The sequence below is a fragment of the Ostrinia nubilalis genome, chromosome 12, assembly GCF_963855985.1.
Source record: "Ostrinia nubilalis chromosome 12, ilOstNubi1.1, whole genome shotgun sequence".
Taxonomy (NCBI): Eukaryota; Metazoa; Arthropoda; class Insecta; order Lepidoptera; family Crambidae; genus Ostrinia; species Ostrinia nubilalis.
This window is the reverse complement of record NC_087099.1, coordinates 16,349,314-16,358,535: the sequence shown is the minus strand read 5'-3', so window position 1 is coordinate 16,358,535 and position 9,222 is coordinate 16,349,314. Positions and strand designations below refer to the sequence as shown.

At 39.3% G+C, this 9,222-nt stretch overlaps 1 protein-coding gene and 1 non-coding gene across 3 annotated transcripts; both read left to right on the top strand.

Moving 5' to 3' along the window:
- Window positions 1-1,800: 1,800 nt before the first annotated feature.
- On the top strand, window positions 1,801-7,111 carry LOC135077040 (RNA-binding protein squid). Of its 2 annotated transcripts, XM_063971633.1 has the most exons (8): window positions 1,801-2,031; window positions 3,051-3,091; window positions 3,279-3,553; window positions 3,744-3,875; window positions 3,977-4,244; window positions 5,366-5,428; window positions 6,242-6,356; window positions 6,522-7,111. In XM_063971633.1, the coding sequence occupies exons 1-7, from the start codon at window positions 1,910-1,912 to the stop codon at window positions 6,310-6,312; spliced, it is 972 nt and encodes a 323-aa protein (XP_063827703.1). In that variant the 5' UTR covers window positions 1,801-1,909; the 3' UTR covers window positions 6,313-6,356; window positions 6,522-7,111. The 2 variants fall into 2 exon arrangements, with proteins under 2 accessions (XP_063827703.1, XP_063827704.1); XM_063971634.1 differs by lacking the exon at window positions 5,366-5,428 and having other exon boundaries at window positions 1,802-2,031.
- On the top strand, window positions 3,141-3,211 carry LOC135077074 (small nucleolar RNA snR61/Z1/Z11). The gene has a single exon (XR_010258382.1). It is a non-coding gene; the product is annotated as a small nucleolar RNA snR61/Z1/Z11 (small nucleolar RNA).
- Window positions 7,112-9,222: the final 2,111 nt, after the last annotated feature.

Here is a 9,222-nt window from a genome sequence, read left to right as displayed (position 1 = left end):
CTATTTATTCAAAAAAAGATTACTGAATTCAAAAAGAAAAGTGATATTCACCAAATTAACACTAGAAATAAAAATAAATTGGCTATACCCGCTTTTAGACTTAATAAAGTGTTTGCCTCTTTTATGGGACAAGGTATCCATTTTTATAACAAAGTCCCTGATAAATATAAAGAGCTACCGTATAATAAATTTAAAGATATAGTTAAAGATCACATGCTTAAAAAAGCCTATTATACAACTCGAGATTTTCTTAATGATAAGTCATCCTGGGAGTAGGATTATGGTCCTCTCATGCTCGCACTAAAAAGAATTAAAATGAAAAGTAATGTATAAACTCATAATAACTTCTCAAATGTTATAGTGTCATGCTTCTCAATCTGGACTGTTACTTAGCTTTAATATTAGTTTTTTATTTTAAAGAGATAACTTGGAATTGTCATTCTCACTAAAATGTCTCTGGGGTGGTGGCGTAGTGAGGCGGGTCGTTACATTCCCTCTAATATGGTCGAGTGAAGCGATGGCTGGTTCACTCGTCATGTCTGTGAACAGGCGCTGCTTTCGGGGACTGGTCAATCCAAGTTATTCAAATTTATATATGCGAGTCATTTCTACTAGTATCTTAATATGTAAGTCTAGATATTAGCACGTCACTACCTTGTTTAATATACCACGCAATCTTGTATACCCATTCTTATAAGATACACCATACAAGAATGCATGGTAAATTCAGTGAACTGCTCCTGAATCGAATGTACCTACTACTACTATTTCTATTTATTTATATTAACCGGCAGACAGTGGTGACTGAGTTTGTTGCGGCGCTTCTTCTCAGCACTTGCCAAATGTTGGTCTCGAAGCGCTGGTAGGGTAACAAGATTATGAGACATGTAGAGGCTCCTTAAGAGCAAAATGACGATTTGTAAGAACTATTTATTAGTCCAAACAAATAAAGAAATTTTGACTTTTTTTTGACACAATCGACAAAAACATGTCAACATTCAACATTTTTTTGTGGGCCATTTTGTTGAATGTTGAGATGTTTTTAGACCTGGATTTAATCTTTAATCATCTGCTCTGCTTCAGGTAGCCTCCCTTCACGCCTATGAAAGGTTTTAAATTCAATCTTATAAATCATTTAATTTTTCCTGTTTTATCCAGATTATCCAAAAAGTTGAATTTAATTCGTATTTCGTTATTTTATTTTGTTTAATTTAATTAGTCATTGAGATAATATAATGTAATATTATTATAATATTACTTCAATGGATTTAGTGACATGATGGCTGAGCATGATGGCCAGACGGCCACTGGTTTGGCATTGAGATGAGACGAGGCAGGATGACGATTAGCACGGAGAAAACTGTTTTCTATTTAATTAAATTTAAACTAAAGTATAATTTTCTGTATTTTATAAAAACACTATGCAGAAATATTTATTATAAATGTACAAAAATTTTGACAAATATTTTGTCCTATTTATTTATAAACCTGTAAATAGAATAAAATATGTTTACAATTCCTGAACGATTGGATTTCCGCCAAAAGACGCGGTAAAGTGTTATTCATGTTGGCAGTACTATTGATTTTTTGTTATGCAAACCACGCTCTTTGTGTCTCTTTCTTTCCTATTCATAATTATTATTCCGTTTCTTCCCTGTTGTTGACAGAAGCCAATGACCCTTCACGTTCGCTTACGATCATTGGTTCGTTTAGAAGTGGGGATGAATACTAAGGAAAAAAGAAGCGTCCCTAGCAATGCTGCCAACATAACAAAAAATTTCGCGCCGACTCCTCACGCATTTCCTTTCATTCTTCTTCATTTGGCATTCGGTGTTGAAGGTCGTGCGTAGACCATACTTTAGTTTGTAATTCAAATACCTAGTTATTTAAGGTCGTGATTAAACAAGCTATGGCTAATAACGATAACTTTGCACAAGACGTTACGGATAACCAGCTAAACGGAAATATGGAGAACGGTGGTGGCGACGGTCAACAAGACAATGGCGATGGCCCAGGCCGCGATGACGACAGGTATTTATATTTTTCAGTAATTCCTTCTACTTTTTAGTAAATGAATTATGTTAAAAGTCTATACAAGTTGAGGTAATTCTATTATTACTAAATCATTTAGCTTGCTATAGTTCTTTCACAGTTCTAATCTTTGCCCGCCACAATGGCGGCGGTCCGGCATTATCATTATCGGCTTGTAAATCTATTGTAATCATGGTGATCTTTTCAAAATTGTACTTTTACACCTTCGCAGTGTGTTCTCCGCGATGTAAAACAAGTCTTAGATGTCATAGTTTTAGTTTCAGAGTACTTCAGGTTACTATTGCTAAATTTTATTTTATCACGGAGCCGCATGAAGTAAAATGGCGTCATATTCGCGTCTCTTTTGCATCCGGCACCGGTTCAGTCCCGTTATCGATTTTTTGTAGTGATTTGGCAGTATCGTACGATGTCAAGTGAGCGGCCCCGGCCAATGAGCACTGCGGTAGTATAACTTCGTATAGAGTAGGCATTTGCAAGATTTTAAATCGGTGGTATCGCAAAGTGCGTCAGTGGGTCGTCCAAGTTGGGGCGGCCCGGCGGTCAGTTTGGGGCGCTACTAACGCTGTGTCTCTCTGCAGGTGTGAGCCTGCCGAGCCGCCGCACCCGCCGCCGGAGGACGTCATGGTATATATCTGCTGGGCTCACACTAAAGTAACAACGACCAAACTGACTAGTTTGCCTAGGCCACTTAACTTTGGGCCTTGTTCACACTTGCCAATTTCAAATCTTGCGATTTCACTGTAATATTGTTTCATTTTTTGGTTGTCCTTTCTGATAATGTTAAATTTCCAGTTTACCTTTGTAACTTACAGGTTGACAATTTGTTTTGCTGCAGTGCTTGGAGTTTGTTTTGAACAAAAAAAGTAGCTGTAAAGTACTGTAAACAAGTACTGCATAGTGTTAATGTTAATTAACTGTAATATAAGTCAGTTTCTAAATCGAGACACAAGTCTAAAGATTATTGTACACTTGTTAATACTTGTGCTTTGATATTGCAGAAAACTCTTTGTGGGAGGCTTGAGCTGGGAAACCACAGACAGTAAGTAATCAGTTTCTTATGTCATGTTTATTTTCCTTAAATTAATATGATATTATGATGACCTAATTCAGTTCTGCTTCTGAGTATGATTGAAGACAACTTTACCCACAATTCTGATGCTCCATGAATTAAAATTTTTTTTGTCATAGTTCAAGGAAAATATTTTCAACTTGACGAATTTTTCCAGAGGAGTTACGTGACCACTTCAGTGCATATGGCGAGATCGAGAGCATCAATGTGAAGACTGACCCTAACACAGGCAGATCCAGAGGGTTTGCATTCATCGTATTTAAGGCGCCAGACTCCATTGACAAAGTGATGGCAGCCGAAGAACACACAATAAACAACAAGAAAGTTGATCCCAAAAAAGCAAAAGCAAGACATGGTAAAATATTTGTTGGAGGACTCAGCAGTGAAATTTCAGATGATGAAATCAAGAACTTCTTCAGTAACTTTGGCACCGTAAGTTTCTTTTTGATGTTAATATGTTTTAATGATAATAATTGCAATTATGATGAAAAATCCGGATTTGGTGAGATATTAGTTTCTTGATCATAAGTGAAGAGGAAACCGGGCCACTGACGAATCCAAATAATGTTTATTTTGTTTCCTGTATATAAATTAGTTATTTATCCTTGTTTTATTATTACAGATAATCGAAGTCGAAATGCCGTTTGACAAAACAAAGAACCAAAGAAAAGGATTCTGTTTCATCACATTTGAATCTGAGCAGGTCGTCAATGAGTTACTCAAGACACCTAAGCAGACCATCGGTGGAAAGGAGGTCAGTATTCAGTATTTATACACAATATTCATTCACTGTTACAATCCATACATTGGATGCGTTATAACGGAACATCTAAACAATATTTGAACGTTCTGCAGGTCGATGTGAAGAGAGCGACGCCGAAGCCCGACGGCCCCGGAGGCATGGGCGGGCGCGGCGGGCGCGGAGGGCGCGGGGGGCGCGGCGGGCGCGGGGGCCGCGGCGGCTACGGCGGCCAGGGCGCGTGGGGCGGCCAGGGCTACGGCGGCTACGGCTACGGCCAGGGCGGCTACGGCGGCGGCTACGACGGCTACGGATACGGGGGCTATGGCTACGACGGCTACGGGGGCTACGGCGGTTACGATTACTCCGGCTACCCCAATTACGGTAAACGCGGCAAGCAGTACTAGTATAGCGGCGAGCCCGCGCCGGCCCGCTCACCGACACATTACCTCGACTGATGTTACCTGATCCCTAGGATGTAAATGTAGATTAAGTTGGGGGGCGGGCCGCCGCCCCCGCGCTAGGTTATATTATAATGGTTGCGAGCGGGGCGACGAGCACCCTCCGTCCTCGATGATGCCTATTTACATTATGTGTATAACGTATATTATCTTACATTTAATTCGAAGAGATCGACATCACGCGAAGCTTAGATATTTAACTTAGTGTGTAGAAAATATTTATTTTTCTATATATTTAATATTCTATCGAGATAATGTGTAGTGAATGTTGTGGAGGCGACAATGTATATCTGAATATAACCGTGATCAGTCTAAACGTTTTCACTAAATAATAGTATTATACTTCATTTAAATTGATTAAAATATCATTAGTTGCATTATTCTGTTCTCATACTAATTTGGCTCGATATTTACTGGCACCTCTCGCACTTGTATGAGTCGCGGCGAGCGTTCTTCGTCGCTAAGTATTACGAGTTGAGCGCTGAGCCACTTCTCTTTATCATTATTTCACTGGGTACTATATTCTGTACATATGTTACCTGCCTTATGTTTTAAGTATGTTTTATTTGTAATACCACTTTTGACATATGTAGCAATGTTGCCTGAGTTTTGTTTGGTATTTTTTGTTTTACCTTTTGACACTCCGCCACATGCTACATCTGGGAAATGGGGTAAATATGGAGAGACATTGTGAAAGTGATAAAGATACTATGATGAAAGCTTTTGAATAAAGCACTGTTACAAAAATTCTCAATGTGTTTCCATATCTAACCCCAGTCCTCTTCCTACCTTAGACGCCACTACCTCGCTTCACGATGACGCTCGGGTGCGACGATAAGATAGGGCACACTAACTGCATGACTAGCTAACTAGCATACTCATCGTCATCGAATAGGTGTATCATTGGGATCTGGTTAAACGCCTTCAAAATTATTAAATCTCATAGACATTGCAAATACACCGATTAAAGTGTACACGGTTAGGGGGCGAGTAGAGTTAGCGAATGGTCTCTGGCTCAGCACTAATGCGCGTTGTGTTGGGCAGACTACGGCGGGTACGGAGGGTACGAGGGCGGGTACGGCGCGCGCGCGGCTCCTCGCGGCAAAGGTACCCGCACACTTACTACTGCACACGCCACAAGACGCTCGCAAACGCCACCCCTAGATTAGACATCGGGTGTTCTCGCCACTCGCACCGCGAGTAGTAGTTCTTTTCGTACGAGTGTCTCGAATTGCAGTGCGGATCGTTTGAAGTCGTCTTGTGAACAGTGTATTTGTGTAGATAAGTAGAGATCATGTTTGCCCCGCTTACGTAGTTGCGACACTTTTGGCATTGTTCTGATCTTATTTGGGTAGAATCTAAAATTTTGTTACATCGGTCGAAACTGACGAGCAAAGCTGGACAAACATTTTGTTCGATCGTGACTGATGCAAACATGTACTAACATTTTAAGATTACATCGTTACTAACTGTTCTTCGTTCTGTTGTGATTATGTATGTCATTGAATTTAATGCCAATGATGCATGTCTAAAACGTTTATTTACACAATTTTGAAGTATATTATTTTATAGTATAAAATCTTACTTGATTGACCCATAGCTTTATCTTTCCGAAACAAAGTAGTAGTGTACCTGTTCTCATAGTACCTATTGTCCTAATTAATTAAAAGTAGTACCTCTTCCGTTACGTATTTAGTAATTTTCAACCATACGCGTCCACTCAAGGTGCTGTGAGCACAAGCTAAATATATTTGTACGAACATCTAGTGAGCCACACCTGCAATCAGTGCGCGGCTGTTCACCCACGACATGACTCACATGCATGCCGCACGCTATTGTTTGTTCACACATTTACATTCATTAAAAGTAATTGAAGTGTCGAGGTGAAATTCGAGAGCTTGATGAGTCGCGGTGTTACAGCTGGATACCAAGGAGGCAAGCAGCGCGGTGGCGGCGGAGGCCGCGCCAACCAGAGGCACCAGCCCTACTAAGCAACTCACGTACCTGCCGATAGTCATCTCAGTCCAATAGTAAGGTACGTGCCCTTCTAACCGATGTTACCTATGAATAAGCGGTGTATTTTTGACATGAAGTATAGATTCGTACTCTTCAGATTAACGCTTCTTAGCTAAGATTTTAACCGGTAACAAAGTTACTTGTCTGCTGAACCTGTTAATAACCCGCCTTTTGATTGTTCCAGGTTAAGTCATCGGTCATGAGTGTCCCCCGCGCCTCGTCTCGCCGCGTCGGGGGCACGTCATTTCATTCCACATAATTTAATTTAAGAAAGTAATCTGTTTAAGAAATTTTTTAAGGATAAAAATACTGTCGTATGTAACGGTCGCGAACGGGAGGCCGCTTTGCATAAAATTATTATTAATATAGTATGGATTATAGATTCACTTGAGTATTATTGCCGATTAGAATCAATTTTGACCTTGGAACTGAAACTATAGTTGATATTATCTATTATACAGAGCTTATAAAATATGAATGAATAGTGTCCCCGTCGCCGCCAGCGGCCGCGGCGATGTGTGCGCTAGGTGTGTGTGGGAGCCGCCCTCCACTTGCAGATGAATGTTCTGGATCTCATTGCAGAAATGTTGTAGTTTTGTATATTTAATTTGGTTAATGAACAATCAGAATCATGTATTTTATACAACTAGTTTCTTCCATTGAATAGGGATGAAATTAAATTCTTAGAATAAGTGATTGGACATGAACAAACTTCTGAAGATATACATTGTGTATGTCGCAATAAACAAATGTGTAAATAAAATTTTGACTTTTTGTCTGTGTTTATCACTTGGTTAGGCCAACGTACTTTGACCTTGGTCCACGTGTAGCATTTATACAATCGGACAGGATAGATAACTACTACTAAGATCTCTCTTTCGAGACACTCCACTAAAAGACTTCTTCGACCGATGGTTTGGTCTCATTAGTTCGGTTAGACGTCATAACCGTACTAATATGACTTTATTAGTATCAGAAGTCCGGGACCGGAACAACGGTACCTATGAGACTAGAGGTCGGAGGTATACCTATCAAGTTGAAATCATGAAAAATATGATCCCCTTGCAGCAGCTGTAAAAGTCACAACTCGATTTCATTCCTCAACATTTTTTGGAGCACTTAACATCCTTCAACAATGGTTCAAGTGTTACACAAAAATGGTGTGACTCAACGGAAAAAAACGAGAAAAAATTTCCAGTGTGACGAACGAACTTGTAGAGGAAAGGAAACGACTTTTTTAGTTCCTATTCCCAGTCACGACGGCAACTGATAATAATTACGCCTTTCAGAAAGTAAGAGGTGGTTTTTTGGTCGAAAGTGCCTGGAAGCTCTGGAAGGTGATGTGTGAGAGGAGGATCGCTTATCGGTTGGACAGTCCTACTTCATCTATTACTTCAACACAGAAAGGGATAAGTTTAGAGTACCAACCATCAATTTCTAATTTAAGTGACCCCTAATAATGATTTGGTTCCAACGAGACACAATTTCAACGGGACACATTTTCAATCCGACACATTCCCACGTGGACACATCAATTATTGTATCATGAATTATTTCCGATTTAAAATCTAATTCTACTGGACTACATCCCCACTACTAGGGGAGCTACCCTAAAATGTTTTTTTTTTAAATTTTATTCTACCACTGATGTCGGCGTGAGATTAATATACACATACCTCCACACAAAATTACAGCTCTCTAGTGCCAATAGTTTCCAAGCAAAACCTCGGACAGACAGACAGACAAACATATCGAAACTATAAGGGTTCCTTGTCAGGACTAACCCAAAAAAGGTGTGCCTTACCCTACGTGTTTCTGATAAGTTGTAACATAGGTAAGAAGATAAATGTGTCGTGCTCATGCCGGAGTCTATGTATATGAAATGGTCAATGTCCTACGCTGGAGTCATCGCATGGGCAGTAAGGATCGTCTAACATCTTGAAGCAGTGTAGATAAGGAAGGTAGGTTGGTACTAAGTACGTCGTACGTACTAAGCTTCTCCCAACCTTTTTTTTGGAGAAACATGATAAACATTACATATGCCTTAGATTTTAATTTGGTATGATAACCGAATCACAATTCACAACCACGTCTTTGTTACAAGGTTTTGTTATCAACTTTTTGGCCACTTTGGATGTCACGAACTATTTGACGTTGACTGTACCTATCTACTTGATCATCTAAATTCCATAAACAGCGAGTACCTACATAGGTAGGTATAATGTAAATCGTACCTATCATTCTAAATTGCCATTGATAAAGCAATTCAATATCCACTTAATGCAGTAGTCTCAACAAACCACTCAGGGCTCCTATAAATAAATGTAGATAATGTATCTGTGAATATTCAGTCGTATCATTTTTGCTCAAGATGGCTAACTACTTGCGGATTCTAGTATTACTTGGCCTTACGTTTTCTGTAAGAGCTTTGACGAAAGCTTCACATCTGTAAGTTATTGATAAGTTCGCCTTACTAAGTTTTATGACTTCCTTGTTGCAAATCTACATATTTAGGTACCTACAATAATTTATTATTTTAAATAGCAATCGGTATTGTACTTTCCTAGGAATTTTGGATTTTATGAATCGCGATATCTCAGAAATAGTGATTTATTAGAAAAGTATTAGCTTTAAGATTATTTAATTTTATAATCAAAAATTTTTGTCTGAATTATATTTTGGTAATAGTTGTTGCAATTCACGAAGGCGAGCGAGCTTTACATGATGTGGAAATCGTGGAGGAGGCTCGCTACTGTTCGTTTTTCAAAAGTTTAGAGTTCTTTTTTTCTTTCAAGTACCTCAGTTTGTACATTATAGAAAACAGGCGCGGCACAACACACTGACAACGCGTTTGCGCGCGGGATTTTTTATATTATTATGTGTCG

Excerpts from the sequence above, each read along its gene's own strand:
- LOC135077040 (XM_063971633.1), top strand. The coding sequence starts at position 1,910 with ATGGCTAATAACGATAACTTTGCACAAGACGTTACGGATAACCAGCTA. Across the intron at positions 2,032-3,050 it reads CCAGGCCGCGATGACGACAG|AAAACTCTTTGTGGGAGGCT; the intron begins GTATTTATATTT and ends TTGATATTGCAG. Across the intron at positions 3,876-3,976 it reads AGACCATCGGTGGAAAGGAG|GTCGATGTGAAGAGAGCGAC; the intron begins GTCAGTATTCAG and ends AACGTTCTGCAG.